We start from the raw sequence: 27,213 nt of genomic DNA on the forward strand, positions 1-27,213 counted from the left end.
GTACCCGGGTCCAGGTTTTGGCCTATATCTCGAGACCCTAGTCACCCAATCACCTATCCTATATTTCAAGTTAGGTAAAAATACACACGGCGTGCAAAACAAATTCAAATCGGTTCAGTAGTTTAGGAGTCCATTGGCCTCAATTGTGTGACACGTGTGTTTTATATATTAAGATAGGCTCATTCCATTTCAAGACACCCGGTCCGCGCAGGACATGATTTTTGATTTCGATGAAATTTTAATTTAATGTTGTTCTTTGGTCAAAATAATTAAACACGTGTTTTTATTATTTTATTTTTTTTTCCTAAACAAATTTTTTCGGATTGATCGGCAATTGAATTCGATAAAATGCAATCGATATTTTATTCACCTATTTTTTCAACTGTCAATAACTTTGTCAAAAGTTAACCGATTCTCATAATTTTTTCTTTGAAATGTTCGTGATTACTTTTAGTTTTATATAAATTTATAAACAATAGCATATAGTTAAAAAATGCTTTTTTAGTATTTAGTAAAAATTAATGAATTTTTTCAAAAATTTATATTTCAAAAAAAGTAATTTTTTTTTTACACTTTTTCTGTATCGAGTGAACAGTTTATATTTCAACTTGGGTAAATATCTATTAGCCCCAACTCGTTGTTTTCAAAATGTGAATTTTTTAATATTAAACTTTTTTTCGCCATATATTGATGCAATACATATCAGCATAAAGGGCGACCACTGCCAAATGCTTAAAATTAATTAAAATATCGCATTTATTATTGAAAACATTCGTTTCTTATTATTTTTCAGAATTACAGTGATTTTGTAACAGGACATGGCAAAGGCTCTTGTGACGGTATTGGAGGTTTAGTGAAATATACTATGTTCAAACAGAAAAATAAATTGAGGCAATTTCGATTTAAATTGAGTGGTGTTCATGCAACTCTATTTATTTATCTAATAGTAATTTGATAGCTGGTTGGCTCATCTCTACAGTAACAACATATCTTTGTTGAGACTGTCAAAATGTGCGTGTTGGTATTAGGTGAATGGAATGGAATGAAAACATAAAACTTTAAAATTTTTGTGTGTTGTAAGCAGGCATGCTTAACCAACGAACCGATATCATTTCGTTACGATAATCAACGTTAATAAACGAAACGAAGTCATTTCGTTTCGTTTATTAACGTTAAAAACGCCAAATTAACGTTAATTTGAAGATCTTAACGTTAATAAACGAAACGAAATGACTTCGTTTCGTTTATTAACGTTAATTATCGTAACGAAATGATATCGGTTCGTTGGTTAAGCATGCCTGGTTGTAAGAAAATGTGTTCAATGTTTTGGTTTCATTTTGAGTTTGCCATCTTCTTTTGACAATCCCTACTCCAGTGAAATGAAAGACATAAAATCAGCTGATGAGATGAGCCAACCATATAGTTCAGCCATGCGTAACTGACGTTTAAATATACTCAAGAAACACACTTTACAATTTTGCATTTGCAGTTTGAAACAATTTATTACGCAATTTTTTTTAAATTGGCAATTTAGTATTACAATTTATTATATGACAAATTGCGTAATAAATTGTCCAGATAGTATAAATTACCAATTTGTTTTGTGTTTGAACATAGTATTATGCTGATATGTATTGCATAAATATATGGCGAAAAAAAGTTTAATATTCAAAAATTCACATTTCGAAAACAGCTAGTTTTAGCCAGGCATGCTTAACCAACGAACCGATATCATTTCGTTACGATAATCAACGTTAATAAACGAAAAAAGTCATTTCGTTTTCGTCAAATTAACGTTAATTATCGTATCGAAATGATATCGGTTCGTTGGTTAAGCATGCCTGGTTTTAGCTAATAGATATTTACCCAAGTTGAAATATAAACTATTCACTCGATATAGAAAAACTTTAAACAAAAAAAAATTTCCTTTTTTTGAAATATTAATTTTTGAAAAAATTCATAAATTTTTATTAAATACTAAAAAAACAGTTTTTTTTTTAACTATATGCTATTGTTTATAAATTTATATAAAATTAAAAGTAATAACGAACATTTCAAAGAAAAACTCATGAGAACCTGTTAATTTTTGACAAAGTTATTGACAGTTGAAAAAATAGGTGAATAAAATATCGATTGCAATTTATCGAATTCAATTGCCTATCAATCCGAAAAAAAAAATTTTTAGGCCTAAAAAAAACACCAAAGAACAACATATTAAAATTTCATCGAAATCAAAAATTACGTCCTGCGCGGACCGGGTGTCTTGACATGGAATGAGCCTATAGTTAATTTTATTCTGCATATATGTAGTTGTTTGTATGTATGTAGTTACATATCAATCACTTGTTATATGCATGTCATTATTAATAAATATAATACAAAAAATTATTTATGTAAGAGTTTGTTTTTTTTTTTATTTTTTTTTAATCTATTTTATTTTATTTATTTTTTAATCTATTTGAAACAATGGATTTAAGGTTCAATTCGAGTTCAAGGCCCGAAAAATAATTTTTTTATAATGATAATTATTGTTTTTTCAATTTTTCTATAATTTAAAATTGTATTTTGTTTTTGGAATAATAAGTAGAAATTTTTTCAGACAGCCTGCCATAGCTGCGCAGATAGATCCATTTGGAAGGGTGCTAAGCCTTCATCATCAGTACGCTGCCTTGAATCCTTTATCAAGAGGCCGATAAAACAAAAACAATTGTTAATAAAGCAAAAGCACATGGGAATGTCAAAACAGAGTAATTGACAATAAACAAATCCAGCATTATCTGTGATTTGCAACAAATGGCGGAACGCTGATTAAATATAGTTGGTAAAGGTGAATAGAAGTAGCGGTTTATCAGTCAAAAAAACCACCGAGCTATTGCAAACCAATGTTCAGTCAAGTAATTGCGAAATTCTAGTGCTTCTGAAATCAAAAAGGTGAAGGGATATAGGTTAGGTTAGATGGAACTTAGATTGAACTGGCCAGTCAATAAACTCTAAAATACACTATAGTGTTACCGGAATTTGTTTGGCAACCAAACATTAAAAACTCTAACTAAGTATCAGGACTTATGTTATAAAATAGCTCTAATAACTAAAAGCTTTCTAGGACCTAGCTTAATAGCTGACTCGATATCTGGCAACTCGGGAGCTCTTAGTACCTAAAGTGTTGATCTGGCGAGCACAGGACACGAACATAGGACGTGCCCAACCGTTTCTTCCTGCATATGCCGTTGCTGACGAGGTCCAACTTAAAAGCATGTGACACCAGTTAATATGGCCGTCATGAGCCTTAAGTCTCCTCTCTTTAGAGAAGTAAGCAACTTTGTGAGTTTAACGTTATAGAATTTCCATATAACCTTAGAAATTTTGCAGTCCAGCGCTTCTTATCACGCCTTTGCCGCTTGACGGCGGCCAGTAGGATCTACTTGTTTCTGGATCGATACAGTAAACAGCATACCCAACCCATAAGTTCTACTGGCCCTATAACCACTCAATTCCTATATTCCCAAGGGGGCAAAAGAGCAATTTTTTCGCACTTGCACGTATTGAAATGGCAACATCGAATGAAAACAGCAATAAGTGCAGACGTGGGAAGCATTTCAGTGAAACAGTTATCAAATCTAACAAAATGAGACTTTTAGAATTCGAATACATAAATTGTTTCCGAAGTAATAGTACTCTTTACGACTTTTCCTATAGTTTCGTTTCATTTTATCGACACATCTGATTTAGAAGAGGTTCGCTGAAAATCTTTTTGATATAAGAAGAATTCATTGAACTAATAGCTTTATAAAATTTGGAATAAAAGATCGCCAAAATTTCAAAATTTCGGCTACGGCAATTCTTTTCCTATATTCTGGTATCACTCAACTGGAAAATCACGCATGTAAGAAATGTTGTCCCAAATTTAAGCACAGGTATCGTCCGGCATATAGTCAAAGCTAGAGTACCGGGAATGAATGCAGTCTCAGAATCGTCTAACTATTTCATCCTTTTATGGTACAATGCTTTTTCGGTCCATTAATGTAAAAGAAGACCACAGCAATGAACAAGTGGGGTGCTGACGATGAAGGCGCTGATCTATTTGTAGCATTAAAAGTAACTTAAGGCGAATATTTTCTTACAATGCAGGATAGAGAATGGAGGCGTTCAAAATATTGTGAATCATATAGTGGTAAAAACTTCGCATTGCACGAATAATCATTGGTAACGCTTGGTTTTTTTGGGCGAAGGCTCCCGACTTTTTTTATTAAGGACGCATTTGTTTTTGACAGTGTATACCAATTCTTTAAAGTGTAAATCTAACGTATGTTCGAAAGTTTTGCCCAAGAACTCCAGGTATCTGAGAAATATAGGGTTGATCCTGAAGTAGTCCCCAAAACAATCCCGAAATTGCCCCAAATTGATTCCGAAATGACGTCGAAATAGTCCCAAACACCACACCTAATTAAATCGGAAACAACGATGAAAGGATCCCAAAAAATTCGAAAGCCTAATTTATGAGTACCTCATTTCAGAAGGCAGTACCTGTTAGACAATTATGAGCCTGAAGTGTTCTGTTTTTAGAGAAATGAGAAAGTCCAATATCGTAAACTTTCCGTATATGCACCGAGTGCTGCGCCCTTCATTGCCAACTCCAACTACCTTCTATACACTAACGTTCGAGAGCGAGGAATAGGCAGTCCTTTGCAGGACATGAATATATATATGTATTAGGTATGCTCAATTACTGGTATGAGCCCGACCGCTACCAGAGCTCTTTTTTTTAACACTCGAAGCCATTTTCAGTTCAGAATTATTAAGCATCAAATATAAACGCAAAAGCATCACTTCGATATGAGAATAGTCGCTTCAAAATGAGAAAGCGTCAAGTGAAAATGCGAAATCGTCATTTTTTAAAAGGTAATGAGATAAATTATGTATGCGAAAATGGGCATATCCCTTAAGAATGACAACAATTGCTTTGTCATTGTCCCGATTGACATTTGATTGTATTGAGAGAACATATCAAGGGAACGATGTTGCATGATGAAAGGCTCTCGCGCAGACTACCATAGTTACTTTTTTCCTTTGCTTTGTTCATCAATTGTTCCAAGTATGTAGGTGTTGCTCCACAACGTACCGCTCTTAATGAGTATCGATGTGTATCAGTATTGGCGAGCACGGTGCTAAATGCTGCACTTTCGTTTTTGCCATGTCTGAAGCCGCACTGATAAGGTGCAATCAGTTTGTGACCATGGGCTTCAGTCTTTCGCACAGCACGCTAGATAGATTCTTATACGCGATATAAGGGAGGCTAAATCCGCGGTAATTGTCACCGTTTAGGGGATCGGCTTTCTAGTGGATTGGGCATAGTACACATAAGTTGCAATCTGGTGGCATACATACTTCCAACCAACTCATTTTTACCAACTCTTCGTCTCCGTGTTTGAACAGCTGGGTGGGTATTTCGTCATTACCTGGCGCCTTGTGATTGTTTAACCGAGATATTGCCATTCTCATTTCATTATAGTCGGATTCCGGAACGTGTTTTCCATCATTGGAGATTGGGTTATTGGGCTTGTCTTCTCACTCGCTAACTAGCAATGGGGAAAAGTGTTCCCTTTTCCCTTCCTCTATTTGCCCCGGTCTTGAAACGCTCCGCCATCCACCGAATTTTTTGGTAGAATTTTCGGGCATTATTCCTATCAGCCATCATCTGAAGCTCCTCGCACTCACGCCTCACGTTGATACCTCACCAGCTAAATACATCCTTCGGCTTTTATCGAAGTAACACTTTCGGGTGTACAATCGCCGATTTTCATTTCCAAGCCCCTTAGTAGAGGCGGTCCTTGGTGTTTTCAGTTGGTGTCAGTTATGGCTCAAAAGAGATGAATAGCGTACATTGTTACGAGACGGTCAAAATCATTTAGACAGTTATTGAATGAAGAACTTTGTATATGGTTCCACTCCTTTTTGCCCTCTTGAACCTAAATATCTTTTAAAGATTTTACTCCATATAGGTATGTAGCTAGGTATCTAATCTTAAGCTTATGATTTTCACATTTTATAACAATCAATGAACAAATTTCAATTATGCTCAATATTGTTACTTGTTTCTTCTTCTTGCAGCACAAAAATAAAAACTCTTGCCACCCAAAAACAGCTTCAGCGAGTAATTACTGCAACCGGAGCCGCAGCATCGCTGTTTGACACAAATTATGACAAAGCATTGAACGTGAGTGTTGGCAATATTTAATAGGCAAAAGAAAAAGAGCGGCAACAACAAAAAATAGCCCATGTATGTATACAAACAAGTATGTGTAGATGTAGCAATACATGTGGAAGCATTTTGCAAAATATAGAAATTCAAGCGCAATAATAGCAACAACACACACGTTGGCGCAGTGCGCAAGTCAACACGCGAAGAAGTCGCGTATTAAATTGCAATCAAAGCAAAGCAACAACAACAAGCACCACCCAAAACGAAAGCAACAAAACTAGCCACAAAATAGGTAGCCACAAGCACTGCAACAACACCAACTAATATCAACACCTCGCTTAAAGCGTTAAATTCCCATTTGAACCTCAGAAAATTTCAAAATCACAAGCCAAGAAATCAAGCCACCAAAATGGATTCAGCAACAGATACCGGCTGCAGTGATTCCTATAATAGTTACGGTAAATCACATTCAAGCGGCACTTCGCTCAACTACAGCAACAACGATATAAATGCAATTTGTGTAGATTTGGGTAATCATAATGGATCTGATGTTGATAATATCTCATGTACCACAGGCTTGAAGTACTTGCCAACTTGGCCAGCGATTAATTTGGAGTTTCATGATTTAACATATCAAGTTTATGATGTACATACAAAAAGTGAGTATGAATGTAGGTACTTTAACTTTTTCAAGTGCTTGCATATTGCATACTTTGATCTTATGAAAGCTAACTCAAAAACGTCGACTTTTGAAGTTATGCATACTAACACATTCCTTAATTCAATGCCGTACGGTATGTGTATTCGATTGAATAGTAGCTGCACTACTCACCGAGAAAACACTTAAGTAAGGTACATAGGATAGTTTAGCAGATAACCTAGAACAAAAAGTGCAACAATCACGCCAGCTATCCCTGTTTTGCGATAACTGACGTCAAAAAGAGGCATCAGGAAAAGTAGAGTTTTGCTCCACATGCCTCCCTTGTCTCAGTGGAGCATTCCTATGCTTCCAAATGCGGGCATCGATTGATATATTTTCCTGTTCGGAGCGTCTTTGTCCATTCGCATAACATGAGCTAACCACCGTAGATTTTGCGCTTTTATTCGTTGCACTATCTTCATATCTGCGCATCATTACACCTCCTTCGATACTCACCATCGACATCACGGACAAAACCATAAATCTTCCGTAGAACTTTTTTCACAGCCAACATCGACTCTGAATAAATCCACCGATGACATCCAAACCAGGGTATTTAGACTTGTCCCAGAAAAATAAGAGCAGCTTAGCATGAAGTAGCTAATCGACGTTACTTTTTCGTCCTTTATAAAACTAACATCACTGGGAGTTTCCAATTAGACAGTGCTCGACCAACACCTCGATTATCATAAAGAGATAAACTCTAGACTTGAGGACTTTGCATAAATAGATAAAAAGAGGAATATCTCCACATTTCATCAGGTAAAGTCAGTCCTATCTCAACCGAATCACTTATGTCCAGAAGCAGACTGAAAGTGCCATGTCTATTTCACTCTTGCTTGCACGGGCCAAGAGATTCTCTTGATAATTAATAATTAAGTCCGATGTTATTGAGAGTGATTTCAAACATTCTCTAACCCTGGCTGATCACATTGAAGTTGAGTTCGAAATACATTGAACCCTTAACTTTTCAGGGCGTGAGATAACATCGTATCGCGCATCAACCTTAATCCAAGCTAATTCGGAATCATCTGTAACCGAATTCACCATTAACACTGCTCTGGACAAGTGAGTGGTGTGCCGATAATTTTAAAAGGAAACCCCGTATAATATTCAGACTGAGGCGATTCTCTATAAATACCCTGGATTACTATTTCCTTGAGTGTTACCTTGTCTCAGAGTTCTACTAAACATGTATGACAGCGCCATGGCTTAACCACGAACGGAGCCAAAGAATTATCAAATGACGACAGGCATTTGAACATAAAAAGTGAGTACTGTATCGTTTTTAAGTGTGCTAGAAGGGAGGAAGACAGGTCTAAGAAACGAAACTTCCTGGACTTCAATCCTCTGAAGTTATGTCTCACTATGACCTCACTTCGTAGAAACTTCGGACGATAAATCCTTCAATGAAGCATTTAAGATTCACCACGAAAAAGGTTTTCAGGTTAAATGGTCCCTTTCATTGTTTGGAAAGGGCAAATTTTTTATGATATCTTCGTTGTACTTCGTACTCCAGTAATAAGTTCTTCCAAGTACTTGACTCTTTTCATATCTTAAACAGCTATCACAAAAGCCAAACCTACCAAAGCTTTCGCATTTTTAGACGCTATGACCCTCATTCCATCTTCTACGGAAGCGTGCTAAGTAAGCTGTTTGGCTAGGGAAATATGTTTCTTACGTATCTGATATGGGATATGTTTAGGTCACTTCCGAAGGCAATCTCTTGAATAACACTGCTCGGCTGTCCTATGTCTATTCCCACCTTAGTTGTTGAGACAAGTGTAGCATAAAGTGGAGTACCTCGGCCGTTTCTTCGCAGTGATGTCGGTAAAGGTGTTCGAGGAAATAACATTAGTTTACCCAAAAAATTGACTCATGCATTGGAAGGAGGTTTGCTGCTTTCAGAATTTTATTACACGCGCGCAGTTTTCGAATACGAAAGAAAATAATCCGAGCAGACTCGCACATCTATCTTGTAAATAACTTTGGCTAACCTACGATTTCAGATTCGGAGTAGTCAACTGTCTAGCAGGCACCTTCTAAGTTCTTTGAAAAGGTGAGTCCGCAATCTAGCAAAATATTAAAAACTTGAGAAATCCCTCTTTTCTTAAGAAACCTTGATTAGTTTAAACCTTGAATTCGTTGGTTAGTCAAAGTTGATTAAGGTAATCCCTTAATATATCTACCAGTCATTTCGGTTCGTTCTAGTGCGGCTAGCATATCGTTACACCTGGCTGAGCCAGAAAGCCAGTTTAACCAGTATCATGATCAGTTTTATTTGGACGCACAAATACGGGGTGCCTTCTCTACTGCTCTACGCTTATCACTTCGGATATCTACGGTATCTATTTTAGAGTGTCGTCTCTGAAAACTTTGTGGTCATGGGACTGTTGCCAATCACATATGTCACATATATGAAAGGAGTACACAAACACGATTATGGTCGATTAGGTCAAACTGAGCGCTGCGCTACACATCACTCACTTGAAACCCAACGGTCTTACTTTTGCAAACAATTTATGGTCCTAGCACTCGACTCGTTAGTGGTCAACATGCTTAACATGGTTAACACACTTTGACTCATATTTTAACACTCATTGTATTTATGTGGGCATATATTATTAATCATATTAATAGTTGAGTCATTCGAAAGGTGAACACAATAAGTTTCAAAGTCCCTTCACTGCAGCATTTTGAAAGACAATAAGTTTTCTTAATCGCTGATACTTCACAGTTTCGAGTGCATATTCATTTAGATACATACATACATAAGTGCTTGTCAACGTATGTATATAGCTACGTATTTAGTTTCCACCAAAAGTTAAATCGAAACAAATGACTCAGTAGTTGTTTTGGAGGCAAAGCAACAATCACTGAGTACTTATTTATCATGTAATGAGCATATAAGGTTTATATTCTAACCCATAAATCAATGGGCTATGTCTGCACATCCTCGAATTTCTATATTTTGGCATGTATGTACATACAAATATAGTATGTAGATACCCAGCAGTGACAGCAACTCAGTAGTTGTAAACTAACTCGCATCTACTATCAAACATAACTTGTATTTGTATGGAAGTTGCCTACAAGATAGCAATCATCATAATGGACCTATCTCTTTTCTCCCTTTCGAAGAAGCTTTTGCTTCTAGGCGGTTCTTGGAAATCGTTAGGATGCATGGCATACTGTGGTGATCCAAAAATACGAAGATCTTGCAAGCAGCCAGATCACTCTTGTCTTTTTCGAGCGGAGGTAGTAGCTGTGACCACAGCAATAGAAACACTGGATGACAAAAAATTGGATCAGCAATCGAGGCAAAAATCTCGCATAGCACATTATCTAAAAGCGTGTAAGAGTGTAAGCAATCCCTGCGAAGTATTCCCACAGGCAGAAGTGTACATACATCAAAATTGGGTCCCTAGCCATATGGGAATGAAATAGCGTATGAGCTTACTAAAATGGGCGTATCCCTTCGTAGAAGGAAGGGTTAAGTGGACATTTTCATTTGATGCATCTACGATACTTCGTACAAGGTTTGTACGCGAAAGGATCTCTACAACTAAGAGTATCCAACATGTGAAAATCAAGCAACGGCATCAAAAGAGATGGGCACAAATAAATGGGATCATGTAAATAAAATAAATGTAAGGCGCGATAAGATCCGAAGAGATTTGTGTCGTGCTCGTTTTTACGTTTTCCTATTGTCCGGGTCGTGAACCCAGGATATTCGGTGTAGTAGGTGGAGCGCGCTACTATTACACCACGGCGGCCGCCAATGGGATCATAACTGATCGATATAACGGCAGTTATTGACACCTATATTTATGCATAACATAAGATATACTTCGAGGGAGGAATATGAGGAAGGCCTAGATAGTGGTTGGGGCATTAAAATCTACGCAGACGGCTCCAATATGGATAAGGGAACTGGAACTGAACTGTATTCAAAGTATCTGCAGTGAATCAGTTTTACCGACTTCTTGATTTATGTTATATCTTCCAGCTATTTGGCATAGAGAGATCAGCCATACTTCTCTAGGACAGTAGCGTAGCAGCCAGGCCGTCTTAAAGGCATTAGAATCCAACAATCTCACTCTGCAGAAGTTGTTAGGATAAGGAGAAAGAGGAGTCGATTCATCGCTGCCCATATCCAGGACTGCATAAAAGCCGACTCAAATTTCTGGACACGTGGTTTTTCGACACCATGGCAGAGGTTGATAGATGTGGTTCGTTGCGGCCTACAAGGAAGTAATCTGGTTGAGAAGTACCCATCCATGCCATCTTTACCTAGCCTGACCTTCTCCGAGTGTGACTTCTACGAAGTTGCTGACTCTTCTGAGCAACTCAGCATTTTGCTTGTGAAATTATCAGCAGGGATTTGACTGACTCGTTGCTCGAGCATTGAATATTTCACATCGTACTTTGCATTTTTATTCTATTTCGATTTTATTCTATATTTTAAACTACGCAATAACCAAGGATCAAGGAGAAATGGGTATCGCTGTTCATCTACCTTGTTGTAAACTTTCCAACAGGTCTTTTCACATTCGTCCATCTCAGGGTTTTCGTGCCTAGCGGATTTGCCTTCTTTTTTGCTACTCATGGCCATCTCCTTTCCATCTTACTTACTTACTTAATTGGCGCTTAACCGTCTGAACGGTTATGGCCGTCCAAGAAGGCGCGCCAGTCGCTCCTTCGCTCCAACAACCGGCGCCAATTGGTCACACCAAGGCAGTTTAAATCATTTTTCACCTGGTCCTTCCAACGGAGTGCTGGCCGCCCTCTACCTCTGCTTCCATAGGCGGGTTCCGATAGAAACACTTTCTTGGCCTAGCCAGCGCAGCCGCTGCGTTTAATTCGCTGAACTATGTTGATGTCTGCGTATAGCCCGTACAGCTCATCATTAAATCTTCTTCGGTACTCGCCATCGCCAATGCGTAGAGGTCCATAAATCTTTCGAAGAACTTTTCTCTCGAACACTCCCAAAGCCGCTTCATCTGCTGTTGTCATGGTCCATGTTTCTGCCCCATATAGCGGGATAGGTACGATAAGTGACTTGTAGAGTATGATTTTCGTTCGCCGAGAGAGGACTTTACTTTTCAAAGTAGCATTTATTGGCAAGATTGCTTCTTCGCTGGATTTCAGTGCTGATGTTGTTGCTAGTGTTGATGCTGGTTCCCAAATAAACGAAATCTTTTACTATTTCGAAATTATGGCTGCCAACAGTAGCGTGGTTGCCAAGGCGCGTATGCGCTGGCTCTTTGCTCGATGACAGCAGGTACTTCGTTTTGTCCTCATTCACCATCTCCTTTTCATCACTAATACATATATCAAGGAGACTATTTCTGTACTAACTTGCATGTTGGGTCCTGATTCTGTATGATCAACGGAGGCTAGACGCAGAGCTGCTTTCGTTGTATAACTTTTATCATCTTTTAGAGGTTATTCGTCATAAATTTGTCTTCTCATAATTCGTATCCTTACAGCAGCGATGTTTGCCATAACTCACCGCTACAATGATATCTGTGTAGGTGACTTCACTGCAGCTAGCAGAATTCTATTCCATGAGTTCTTTCTCATGCTAGATTAAAGATTTCGAGGCTAGGGTGACTGAGTACAAAAGCTTGCCTCAAGCAAACTTTTTAATTATTACCCATTCAACAGACGTAAATGCTGATAATTACAGAGAATTTGCTGGTTAAACATAGTTAAGATTTATTAAAAATTAGTACTCTCACACAATAATCAACAGATAATTGCAGAATCGTTAAAATGTTGTTAATTTGCATACTTTCATCGCAATAAATGAAGCTGACGGGCATGAAATATGAACTTCAATATATTATCTACCCACTCAGCATTTAGGTGAATAAGTTTTGAATTTCCCTACATATCAATACAAGTTGATTACTCTTTCTGACTAAATAATGAGTTATCATACAATTGAACAAAAGAAATAATCAAATATGAATACTTTTGATGATCAAAAACTGAATATAGTTTTTCAATCACATTTTGGAATCATATTTGAATCAAATGTGTTTACTTTAGGTGATCAAAAATTTTTAATCATTTTTCATTCAGCTTTCTGAATCTTTTCTGACAATCTTTGTTGACTGAATAATGAATTTTATACTTGTTAAAATTTTAATTTTAATTGAAGATCTTATTTTTTCGCATACACACATTTTTTCAATCATGAAGTTCAGAAAAAATATATTAAAATTGTATTCTTCAAGACAAGAAATAATGTATATACTGCTCCTAAGAAAAGATATCCCCAACCATTTCTCTACCTTCGGCTTCACAGAAAATACAAATCTAACCATTAGACAATACAAAGGTTGTGAACTATTTGAACCCCAGGTAAGTGAATCTCTCTTGACATACTATGTACATGGATATGGCATCAACATCCCCTACCATATCGTATTTCAAGATGTTGACGATCATACCTGATGCTGGATGTTGTAGTCGAGGTGTATATCGGTCAAGTTTGTTTGCGAATAACCTGTGGTTCAAATAGCTCACTTCCCCATGCTTTCCACCCCTGATGAAATAAGATTAATATGTAGTATCTTATTTTGAATGAGATATGAAGGATAAATGCATCATAATCGCATTCAAAAATGATTCAAAAATCTCAATCAAAATGATTGAAATATGTTCACGAATATGATTAGAAAATGACTGTGAAAAGCAATCAAATATTACTCTAAAACAATTAAATCTCAATTTAACAATGATATCAAATATGGCCCAAAATCGTTTCGAAATATGAATCATAAATGATTATTCAAGAATAATCACATTTATGGTACATTTTTCTCCCGACGATATATTAATTTTAAATTTGCTTTTAAATTTGAACGTTTTTAATCATCTTGGGGTATGATATTTGAATATTTTTTCATCAAAATTTTCAAAAAATGCTGGCTGGGCTAGTGACGAAAATCATGTCTCAGTTAATTGTTTCAAGCTTTTGCCGTCAGATGATAAATGTTTTGTCGTGAGTACATATGTAAATTTGAATAAATCACTGCAGTAGAACCGAGTTCTTTCTTACAAGTTGACGAACATATGAATAGAAGAGAAGAAGGGAGATAGAAAGTGTTGAACACTTCCTCTGGAGATGCCCTGCTTTAGCCTGACACGCATTGAACTTTTGAACAAGCAGCTTTATATACATAGTATCTAAGTCATCGAGCTTTGCTCAGTACTCTTCGAATATCCGCATAATATACTTTGTTTTTTTGTGTCGTCAATTTAAATATTCAACTTTTTTTTATACATATATTTTTTATTACTGTTCAATTCTTTTTTCTCGGGCAAAGTTCACGGATCCAGCATGATCAGCATAAGCGGGCTCTAAGAACAACGCCTAGCGAAACTCTTCAGGTCATTCTTGACATCCTTCCATTGGATCTAACTGGTTATCGAGCGGCGGCAACGTCAGCCCTGTTGGAACAACAAGACAACAGGACACTCTAGTATACAAAACAACTACAGTTTTCTTCCTCCTAGCACGGATCGCTGTGCGACCACAAAAGTTGCGGAAACCAACTTTAAGATAAACATTCCCAGTAGGGAGGACTGGACGGAGTCGGATAGGTGCCTTGCTATTGACGGCAACACATCCATATACACGTACGGCTCTAAGCTAAACGGTAGAGTTAGAGGTGGAGTCAACTCAAGGGACCTCGACCTCCAGCTCTCCTTCAGACTACCCGACCACTGCAGCCTACTCCAGGTAGAAGTTTCAGCCATCATGGAAGCCGCAGTTAGGTTAGGGACACACAATGTCGGCTAAGAAACTAACGCCGATTTCTTCAAGAGATGGCCCAACAGAACCGTGTACATCTTACTGTAATTGCAGATGAACTCGCTAAGCTGGGTAAAATCAGGCAGATTATTCCCGGCCAAGAACGCTTAGGTATGTATTCCCCTAACCACATGCAATCTAATGCTAAAAGAACACATTTAACGTCAAGCCGACGAAAGATGGCTACAAACACCGGGGTGCCAGACATCAAAGGAAACCTGGCCAAAATGGGAAGCTAAAAGATTCCGTCACGTATACAACCTAAGTAGGGATACAATTTCCACACTTGTGAGAGCACTAACTGGTCATTGCCTTATAGGTAGGCATGCAGAAAGGTTAGGAGCTCCTTATCGTCGATGCTGCAGAGGTAGTAAAGAGAATGTGGGGGACGAAATGGTAGTTCATCCCATCTGCAACTGCCCGGCACTAAGCGGAGCACGATAGCACTTTCTGGGTGCTGAATTTCTAGATAATCACAGCCAGGTTGTGGAAAATGACGTCAGGGACCTGGTAGTTTTTATCAAGTCTTCAAAATGGTTCGAAGAGGAAAGGTAATGGTGTATTTTCGTAGTATCACAACGGGCCTAATATAACTGGCCTAAGTGTGCCCTCGGACAGCCATCTTACTTAACCTAAGTTCTTTTAACAAAGATTTCAAAAACATATCGATCACCAATCGTAAAAAGAACTTGAAAAAAAAACCTATAGTCTTGGGGATTTTAATTTTAATGTACTGTTACGTGGCTGACTGTTTGGGTGGTGAGGAGCGGCGGCAAGCAGGTATGCTTGCGGGCCCAGGCTAGCTCGTCGTTTTGGGCGGGGTATTGCACCACCGACCTCACCCGCAGCCACATGAACAAAAAGGGTTCATACCTGCATGTATATATAAAAGAGAGAAAAGCTGAAACAAATAGAAATAAACGTGAGGGGCAGAGTTAAGAGGGGAAAAAAGATGAAGGCCTGCCCTGTCAGGTGGAGTCTACCCTCCCTCTGCAGTGCAACTTGTACCGCACCGTGGGCACTGTGCTGACTCCTATCTACTTACAGTGCCCCCAAACCTGACATCAGTTTGTCCGTCCGTCAATTAGTCGTTTTCCCTATACTCACCTTCAGTTCACCTCACTTGCACTGGGCACTGTTACAAGAAAACGTTTGCCCGTTGCCTAGCTTGATGCCCTTTTATAGCCACCGCCGTGGCAAAGAACGTTATCCAGAAACGGAAAATGTTTACTATCACATGCCAAACTTTCTTTTCGGCTTTCCCGTATTTTCCATCTATACAATCAGGCACTCATACATTCACACGCTTACCGCTCCACAAAACGAACACCTACACAGATACATTTGGTTCGTGCCTTGACCGCTCGTACTAATGCCTTCACACGCTTATAGCCTTGCACACATACACATCCACATACATAGTCCAGAACAAAACAAACACATAGGTAGGTGCATGGCATTCGTCAATGTTGCTAGGTTGTTAGTAACATAGTGACTGCTGCTAACAACCTGATGCCAACGCGCAACATCTTGTTTCCGCTGCAACATTGTGTTCACTAAAGCTACAATGTTGTCAATACACAATGTTATTAGGTTAATGGCAACATTGCGGCTAAGGCACGAACCTGGATACAAAACACATAAACACATAGACACATATACACGCTGCCACTCATTCCAGCCAGTATGAAGACAGGCTGTCGTTAGAGGCTCGCAACCGCCAATGGTGCCTGTACTATGGAGCGTGTGCGTAAAGAATTCAAACGCAGCCTCTTAAGTATTATTTTCCGCACCCAACGTGTGGCCTCGACCCACGACTCAATGCCGGGCCAATTTTCTTCACGCATTTAAACTCTTGTACTGTTTAACTACGAACTAAATCACTGGACTAACGCTACTACTTAACCTATATCACAGATATTACCCTACATATCTAAAAATAAAGGAAGTATCACAGATAAAAAAAACTAAAAAAAAAAATTTAATTAAATTAAATAAAATATCACAGATAATACAGTCAAGTAAAAAAAATATGTAAAATAAATAAATAAATAAAAAAATCTAAATAAATGCAAAAATAATCAAATAAATAAAAAAGTCAAGGAAAATAAAAATAATTTAATAAATTAATCACATACGTCAATAAGTTAATAAATAAAATATGTCAATAAATAAATGAATAAACTACGTCAATACATAACACAGAACACAGGCCAAACATTGCACAGAGGTACTAGCACTACAAAAAAAAGATAGCTATTTTGCAAAAATATCTTTAGCGTGGTATACGCCGATCTTTTTCCCATTACTATCGCCAAGCTCGTACATCGAATTCCCGATAGCTTTTAGGACTATACATTTTATCTGTTTGGGAGCTAACTTGGCGCTGTAATTGTCAACTTGGAAGCTTTGTTTGAAGTTTCGGCGCTATACCACTTGTCCAATCTGAAACTTTACATCTCTACTTCTAGTGTCATATATCTTTTTACTCCTAACATGGGCCATCTTCAGCTCTTTCATAACCTTATTGCTTATCATCTGCATTTTATCGCTTTGCGCTCCTATCTCGCAATCAACATCTTTTACTGCCGCCAGCTTTCGGTATAGCTCGTATGATGCAGCATGCTGTATCTTAGGCATACCGAAAGTGGCATAATATGGAGACAGTTTTTCTGATCATCCTTTATAAAGGATCTAATGATCTGCAGAACAGATTTATTTACCCACTCCGCAGCGTTACCCTGTGGCGAATAAAATGCAGTTTTTATGTGATTGGTGCCGTATTTTTCCAGAAAGTGATTGAAAACTTCTGACACAAACTGCTTTCCATTGTCTGAGTGGGCATAGTCAGGCACACCAAACACACGGAAGACATCCCTCTCCAAGAACTTAACGTCTTCCGCTGAAGTTGCACTTCTCATCGGTTTTAAAAACACAAACTTCGAGAAATGATCTAAACAAACAAAGACAAACATATTACCATCACTAGAACGTGGATAAGGACCCACAAAATCAATGAATAAACGTTGGAAAGGCCGCTCTGTGAGCTTTTGTTTACCCATCATCGGTTGTTTGAAAACGTTTTGTGTTTTGTTGATTTTGCAAGATTCGCAATCTTTTATATGGGCGCATACATCTGTGACCATTCCGGGCCAGTAATATTTCTGACGTAGTCGAGATAATGTTTTGCGAATGCCACCGTGCCCAGCGGACGGTGAGCTGTGGGAAGAGTCTACCAGCCCCGGTCGCAATTCCGACGGTACCCAGAGCTTCCAGGCTTGGTCCGCTAGAAGATCATCCCCCCTGTCGAATTGCATCCGTTTGTAAACGTAACCGTCCGATAAACACAAATCCGGTAACTTGTCTTTGTTCTCGGTCACCGTTTTCTTCAACTCCGTATACTCCTCCGACTCGAAGCACGGTGACTCGAGACATACGTCTATGGCTCTATCGTTCGTCAGTATTTCGTCCATGTGCATTCGTGAGAGTGTGTCTGGAACCACGTTTTGCGCACCTTTTCGATGTTGAATATCGAAATCATAACCCTGGAGTTTCAAAATCCACCTTGCCAGCCTCCCAGAAAGATCTTCCTGATTCATGAGCCATTTGAGGCTGGCATGATCAGTTATGATGGTGAACGGGGTTCCTTCCACATAGGGTCGGAACCTTTAACAGGTCCCAGCATAACATTCTAGTTCTGTTATGCTGTAGTTTTTCTGCGCTTTATTTAGTTTTGCCGAAACGTATGCAATCGGTCTTTCGTTCTGGCCATCGTCTAATTGGAACAAAACCCCTCCCACTCCGTCATCATCAACAGATGCATCAACTATCACATTGAATATAAAAGCGACGATTAAAGTCAGGATGTGTGAGCACCGGTGCAGAAATCAACCTTTGCTTTAAAATTTCAAAAGATTTCATCGCTTCGTCAGTCATAGTGAATTTCTTAATTTTGTCCTTTTTGAGGCAGTCATGCAGCGGAGCTGCAATAGTCGCATAGTCCTTTATGAAACGTCGGTACCAGCCCGACATACCCAGGAACCGTCGTAGTTGCTTCGGGGTTTTCGGAACTGGAAAGTCCCTCACAGCTACCACTTTGCTGGCGTCCGTTCTAATACAACCATACCCGCCTACGTACTCTAAATATCGTACCTCTTTAAAGCAAAACTTGCTTTTTTCTACATTAATTGTTAGCTTAGCCTCGCGAAGACACCGAGCAACCTTTTCCAACAAACACATATGAGACTCGAATTCTACCGAACACACTAACATATCATCTAAGTAAACAAATACACATTCACGTAAAGCGGCCAGAATGACCTTGTCCATAAGACGACACATTCGTTGTGCTGCATTGCACAACCCGAAAGGCATGACCGTGAATTGGTATAGGGGTCGGCCAGGGACAGTGAAAGCAGTCTTTTCTCTTGACTTCTTCTCCAGAGGAATCTGCCAGAAAGCGTCCTTCAAATCGATCGCGGAAATAAATCTTGTATTTTGTAATCGGCTAAGTATTCCCTCGATGTGGGGTAATTGGTAGGCATCCTTTATCGTCCTTTCATCGACTTTGCGGGCGTCGAGGCACAGACGGTTTTTGGTCCCTTTGATCACCAGTGAGACTGGAGAGTTCCAACTGCTGTTGGACTCCTCGATGACACCCATGCTCAGCATCCTGTCCAGCCCCGCATATATTAGTTTTTGAATAGCTGGTGAAATCGGGTAATGGCGCTGCTTTACTGGCAGATTCTAGTCCACCACCTCGATGACGTGTTCTCCTTACCTGTTTGGCCTAACCCCAGTACCGCGAAGGACAGGAATTGGGCTTTTACATGCTCCAACCTATAATTTTGTTGTGACGTTAAAACGTGCTGCACAGCGTCGAAAGACAAGTCACCCTCGGCGGGCACGAGCTCCGCCACACTGGCACCATTCACACTACCACTCACATCCTTACTCACAACACTCATACCGAAAGCCTTCCAAAAGTCCACCCCCAAGTACACCTCCTGTTGCAGGCCAGGTACAATCAAAAACTCTAATTCCCTGGAGGTGTTATTCCACACAACTGGCAACTTTATTACCCCTACCACGGCGGTTTCCTTCCCGTTCGCGGTCCGGATGTTTTGGCCCTTGATTGGCATAATCGGGGCCTCCTTTCCCCCCAGGAGTGCAGCTGAGCCTTTGTCTAAGCAGCTGGCACTCGCACCTGAGTCCAAGAGAGCCAATACTTCCTGACCTCCTATAGTGGTTTTCGCAAAAAACCTATTATCACCTTTCACGGTGACTATGGTGGCAATTATTTTATTTTTCAGCCGCTTAAAATATTTCCTCTTCTCCCGCAGTTTCTCTATTTTCTTAAAATTTCTTTTCTTCCTATTGCTATATATAGTTTCACAAAAAATCCTTCTCCTAGCTTCTTCATATTCAACTTTCCTCTGATGTAGACTTTTTCCCTCGCGCTTTTTCAACTTTCCCTGGATCTTTTCAACTCTCCTATCTACCTTTTCCCTTCTCAAAATCATTACAGTTGTGCTGCCGGGTTGCATGTCTTCTGGCTGGAGTCCCCGGTCAACTCCGCCAGCCTGGGGTTTCCCTGTTTCGGTTTAAAAACACAAAAGGACGAATCACTACCACAAGCAAAACAGACCATGTTGTGGAACGAGGACGAACATTTATTTAGGTTTTGTGCTTCTGCCGGGTTTTTCACAAAGTGATCCACCGGCATACCACACGAAAAACACAACATTAAGTGGAAGGGGGAAGCACAAAAGGAGTTGAAAGTGAACTTGGACGCGGGACTAACAGAAGGACGAACACTATTGGGATTTATGGGGAGTTGATGTTGAGTGGTGTTGGGTGGACGTTGAGGCTTCCTTTCAAAACATTCTATTTTTGATTCTCCTAACTGCTCAGGAAGCTCGAAGCCTACCTCGCTGACCACTTTAGACCTGCTCTTATTTTTTTTGATGAGTTTTTCGGCTCTCTTGCATTCCGCCTTGAACTCCGCCTACGAGTCCATTTTTATGGCAAAGGTCAAGTTGGCCAGGTACGGTTTGAGGTTGCCCCTGATGATGCCAACCAACTCCCTCTCAGGGATCCTCTTCCGCAAACGGAATGTCATATTGTGGACTTCGGCATAAAAGTCATCGAAAGCTTCCGTGGGCAGCTGTTTCCTTTCCATGATTTCACAGATGGTTTCAAAGTCGGACTAGGAGGATTTGAAGTGGCTTAGCATTTCGGCTTTCAGCTCGAAGTAGCCGAAATCGGGTTCGTCTGCGTGGTCTTCAAGGACCTGCCAATACCACTTCAAAGCACCGCTGGAAACCAGACTATGAAAGTCCGTGAAGAGCTGGAAGTGGGAAATATTATGCTGCTCGCGCATCCTCTCCACCCGAAAGATGAAGCTTTCGACGCTTATACCTTTACTGGTCCCATCGAATTTGATATGCCACTTTTGAAGGTCGAGCTTCTTCCACCTGGGAGGATCGCTGGCATCTCGCCCGGTATTGTAACTGACCGTTGGCTCATTGACGCGCTCTGCGTTTTCCCCCCTCCGGCTCTGAGGCTCGGGCGTAGATGCCAAGGCGGACCGGTGTACACTTGTGCAGACGTTTCTATGTCTGCTACGCGGCCACCAAGGTTATCGACACTGGTCTTAATGCTCATCACCTCATTTGCCATTTGCGCCACCAAGTCGTTTTGTTGCGCCATCATCGCCATCATTCGGCTCAGCTGTTCGACATTATTTACATTTTGGGCGGTGTGGATTTAAGGAGCATTAAGGCTAGTGCCGACATTCGTTGATGGTGCGTTCTGCGCCGGAACATCACCCCCCTTGGCACCTACGTTTTCCCTATCGACCATTTGGCACACCAAATCGATTTTTTGGGAGAAGTTTAGGCTATTATCTAACTCGTTGAATGACACCCCGTTCCCGACAGAGACCCTCAGCGGACGTTCAGGGCCAAACGATCCAAAAATCCGCGATGAGCACCTATTGAAATAATCCGTAGGCACAAAGTCTATGGGCCGCGGAAACCCTGTGTCAATCTGTGTGAAAAGCGAACCAGCAATCTGGTTTTCAAGGGCCCTGCCACGACTCCTTGTAACACGCCTATTGGAATCTAAAATTCCTAATCCCCCAAAAACTCTATCTTCGACTTCCTTCTCCGACATCCACTGCCGGTATGCGAAAAAAATTTGACCAAAAAAAATCTAATCGCGAAAAGTAACAAAAGTTATGAAACCCCAACAAAGCAAATAAAAGGGAACGTTCTCAAAGATGATATGTAAGTATTTATTTGAAAATCTCCCAAAGATGTAAACAATAAAAACAAGTAAGGACGGGACTGTCTTCGGCTGTGCCGAAGACTTCATACCTTTCATGAATGGGGCTGAACAATAATTTTATCCCATTCGCAATATCCAAATAATCGGCTTAATAAGATATGAAATATATAGTAAACAGATGTACATACCTAAGCAATTTTTAAGATAAATATAAACTAAACTATATTGACAAAGCTAAAAAAACGATTTTTAAGATAAATATAAAATAAAAAATAGGTAGGTTCTTTGTGTGAGGATGCAAAGCTTCACGTTTTTTGTGGTCTGCATGTAAAAACTATGACTACGAATCACGTATTTCAAAAATATATGACGTAAACGTAACTATTTGATGAAATTTGATGAATTTTGAAGCTTCTAGCCGTAAAAAAGGGGCAAAAGTGACAGTTTATATGAAGTATATAATATATATACCACCGATCTCTATGATTTTTCCAGACAACAATATATGCTATATACGTAAGCATTTTGTGAAATTTGAAGCTTCTAGCTGTTAAAACGGGGCAGAAATTGCGCAAAGTTTCTTATCTGAACAATCGGTAGTGTGAGATATATACTATGTATACCACCGATCTCAATGATTTTTTCAGACATCAATATATGCTATACACGTAAGCATTTGGTGAAATTTGAAGCTTCTATCTGTTAAAATGGAGCCGAAATCGCAAAAAAAAATATATATACTATATATACCATCATATTTATATTATATATATCACCGATCTCTATGATTTTTTGACACAACAATACATACTGTAACGTATTTGCTGCAAATCCTCTTATTTGCAATCCTCTGCTAAGTTCGAATCACTAAACTGTTGAATAAATAACTCCAATTTGTAATAATGCAAAATGGCCTTTATTAAAGTACTTCACAATACACTCAAACTGTGCAACGAATAGCTTGCTTAATAACCACACTGATTGATAGCTCAATGAAACTCTACTATTCAAAATAATACTGCTATTGCTCGCTAGATATCGTCTTAATCGTAACTGCTTGACAACTCAAATCAAACTGAATTACTTCTTACTCGCTTGCCCCGCTTTTATAGTTTACGCTGCATTCTTCTAGGCTCTTCGATTTCCAGAACTTACTACAGGGATGCACCTTAACGTTAAGCTAATCGTTTATCAAAAAATTTCCACCGTTTCCGTTGAAACACTTCGAAATATTATCGATAAAGAAATTATCAAGATAAATTTTATCTCGTTTTTAACCGAAACGAAAAGCTTTCGTTAACGTTAAAAACGTTAACAAAAACGTGATACTTTATGTTTGAATTGTGCTGGCAATGCTATAGCCATGATGAAGCCGTAAGGTGGCAACAACGAGCGCACATACACACACAAACTCTATGTAATTTGTTTGTGTAATTCGTTGGTGGTAATGTCAAAAATACTCTGAGAAATGTTTGTACTGTCAAAATTCATGAGAAAAGTTGCAATCAGCTTGGCTAATGCTTTCACCTTTAATGACTCCGCCATCAATCAGCTTTGCCAGCATAGTTTGAAATTAATAATCAACATAAACGATTTGATTTCGTTTTGATATGGCAGAAAACGAAACGAAATCATTTCGTTAATTTGACCATCTTAACGTTAATAAACGAAACGAAATGACTTCGTTTCGTTTATTAACGTTGATTATCGTAACGAAATGATATCGTTTCGTTGGTTAAGCATGCCTGACTTACTAGTTGTTTCGGCTACAAAATCGCCAGCCACAACTACGTGCACAAATTATTGCTCTCTCTTGTGACAACTCAGATAAGATATATGCATGTGTTTGTGCATTGCCGCTCCGCTGCTCGTATACGTACATATGTGTAGACGCAACTATTTATTCGTTTATGTAGATACATAAAGATTAAATTATTGATGTGAATGTTTGTAGTTTACAGTCTCTCGCGCGCACATAGGCATATAAGTAAATGCATCTGTGTGTGACATCTCTCTGGGCTGCCTTATATATGTGTATACTTGATTTAATTATTAACGTAAATACTGCTTGGCATGGCCTTAGCATCGCCTTAGTGATGGGATAATTTAGTGATGCTAATATCCGTGACAATACTATATACGTAAGCAATCGGTGAAATTTGAAGCTTATAGCTGTTAAAATGGGGTAGAAATTGCGAAAAGTTTCTTATCTGAACAATCGGTTGTATGAGATATATAATATATATACAACCGATCTCTATGATTTTTTCAGACAACAATATATGTTATATACGTAAGTATTCGGTGAAATTTGAAGCTTCTAGCTGTTAAAATGGGGCTAAAATTTGCGAAAATATATATATATATACTATTTATATATACTATATATACCACCATATATATACTATATATACCACCGATCTTTATGATTTTTTCAGAACACAATATATGCTATATACGTAAGCATTCGTTGAAATTTGAAGCCTCTAGCTCTTAAAATAGGGCAGTAATTACGAAAAGTTCCTTACCTGAACAACCGGTTGTGGGGGATATATACTATATATACGACCGATCTCATCAATTTTTTCAGGCAACAATATGTGCAATATACGAAAGAATATGGTGAAGTTTGAAGCTTCAATCTGTTTAATTGGGTAAGATATTACAAAAATCCTCTTTTTCTGAAAAATCGGTTGTATGGAGGATATATGCTATAGTGGTCCGATCCGATCGGTTCCGACAAATGTCTAATCGGACACCCAAATACACCCGCTCACCAAATTTTATCAAGATATCTCAAAAATTGAGAGACTAGTTTGCATACAAACAGACAGACGGACAGATGGACAGACGGACATGGCTAAATCAACTCAGCTCTTCAACCTGATTATTTCGGTATACTTAATGGTGGGTCTATCTATTTTCCTTTAAGGACTTACAATTTTCGGTTTCGTGACGAAATTAATATACCATTTCATTTTCATGAATGGTATAAAAATATCAAGCAAGCAAGGATATGATGGATATAGGGCCAACTGCAAATCCCGATAACCAAATATGCATACAATATCAACTAATATAAAAAAAACACAATATGAAAACAAGATTTAAAAAAAAACAATTCAATTTCGTAGGTTTGTGTGAATATGTGTGTGTATATAAAAATTCAGTTAATGTGTATATGCGTATATCTTAAAGATAAAAATTCAAGTTCAAAACCAAAAATAAAAATATTATGCTAGTATATAAAAAAAATTCAAGTACTGAAATTACCTAAGACTAAAATTATTTTTACTCCTATATTTGCGTGTAAAGTTGCCAAAAAATAATAACAAAAGGGATATTCGGTAATATATGGATGTGTAAGACAAAAAAAACAACTGTAGAAAATAAAAAAAGATGCAACTAAAAAAATATGGTTGAAAATAGACAACAACAAAAAGTTTTTTTATAAAAGGCAGAAATTTAAAAATATCAAACTTAAAGTTTGGATATGAGTTGAAACTGAATTATAATATATGTATAAGTCTTGGTGTGTTTGGCGCTGCCTTGGCGAAGGTTCGGTGAAGGCAGTATGCTCGTCCGTAACTAACTACTGTCTAGTCAGTTTTCGTGCTGTCCGTGGAAGTGTGGCACATCACGCTCAAGAACTAGTCCCTAAGAGTGGATGCCACACCTCCTCTCATAACTATCGTGGCGACGACTGTAAACCTCACTCACCGGGAATGCTGGACTCCCGGTAAGATAGCTTGAACAGCTCGCCACGAACTCCTACCTAAGTCCGTCACTAGCTAAGTGTCATCCCAGGTACCACTTAATCAAGTTGCATGAACACGAGGAAGGAACCCTGGCATGAATACTCAACCACTCCCTATACCTTTGTCATGACGACACTTGTCGACCAGGCGAGCCCAATCGGCGTTGCCATCATGACGGTCCCTGTCCTGTCAAAAGACGGAAATAAAGATTGGGTTTGAAAGGAGCATGGGATAAAAAAAAAAACAAGGAAATCTGGAATAAAAGTGGGAAAATTAAAGAATAGTGAAAAATAGAGTTACTTGAAAAATGTGGGAAATAAAAGAGATTATCGGGCTATTAACGTTGGGCGCCACTGTTACGTGGCTGACTGTTTGGGTGGTGAGGAGTGGCGGCAAGCAGGTATGCTTGCGTGCCTAGGCTAGCTCGTCGTTTTGGGCGGGGTATTGCACCACCGACCTCACCCGCAGCCACATGAACAAAAAGGGTTCATACATGTATATATAAAGGAGAGAAAAGCTGAAACAAATAGAAATAAACGTGAGGGGCAGAGTTAAGAGGGGGAAAAAGATGAAGGCCTGTCCTGTCAGGTGGAGTCTACCCTCCCTCTACAGTGCAACTTGTACCGCACCGTGGGCACTGTGCTGACTCCTATCTACTTACAGTGCCCCCAACCTGACATTAGTTTGTCCGTCCGTCAATTAGTCGTTTTCCCTATACTCGCCTTCACTTCACCTCACTTGCACTGGGCACTGTTACAAGAAAACGTTTGCCCGTTGCCTAGCTTGATGCCCTTTTATAGCCACCGCCTTGGCAAAGAACGTTATCCAGAAACGGAAAATTTTTACTATCACATGCCAAACTTTCTTTTCGGCTTTCCCGTATTTTTCATCTATACAATCAGGCACTCATACATTCACACGGTTACCGCTCCACAAAACGAACACCTACACAGATACATTTGGTTCGTGCCTTGACCGCTCGCACTGATGCCTTCACACGCTTATAGCCTTGCACACATACACATCCACATAGATAGTCCAGAACAAAACAGACACATAGGTAGGTGCATGGCATTCGTCAATGCTGCTAGGTTGTTAGTAACATAGTGACTGCTGCTAACAACCTGATGCCAACGCGCAACATCTTGTTTCCGCTGCAACATTGTGTTCACTATAGCTACAATGTTGTCAATATACAATGTTATTAGGTTAATGGCAACATTGCGGCTAATACTAATTTCACACAGACGGCTTATTGAATAATAAAGGCAATTTTCTACATTAAGACGCTTATTGAGCTCAATCTTCCCTACAAAATTCGAATCTATTATTATTTCATTAGTAGCTAATCGAATGCCTAATGAAGTCAAAAGCACAATGCAACTCTGTTGGCAGCGTTCCGCTCCGTTTCCGCTTCTTAGTTTTCAAAGCAAATGTC

The 27,213-nt window shown here is 39.0% G+C and overlaps 1 protein-coding gene across 1 annotated transcript in view; it reads left to right on the plus strand.

Annotated features, from left to right (window-relative positions):
- The window catches only part of LOC137240846 (ATP-binding cassette subfamily G member 4), a 62,303-nt gene that overhangs the window by 22,103 nt on the left and 12,987 nt on the right, over positions 1 to 27,213 (plus strand). Inside the window, exon 3 of the mRNA XM_067767715.1 lies at positions 6,109 to 6,858. Within this exon, the coding sequence (XP_067623816.1) occupies positions 6,609 to 6,858 (250 nt within the window). The 5' untranslated portion in view covers positions 6,109 to 6,608. The remainder of the gene's footprint in view (positions 1 to 6,108; positions 6,859 to 27,213) is intronic.

Source organism: Eurosta solidaginis, chromosome 2 (assembly GCF_040869045.1).
Source record: "Eurosta solidaginis isolate ZX-2024a chromosome 2, ASM4086904v1, whole genome shotgun sequence".
NCBI lineage: Eukaryota > Metazoa > Arthropoda > Insecta > Diptera > Tephritidae > Eurosta > Eurosta solidaginis.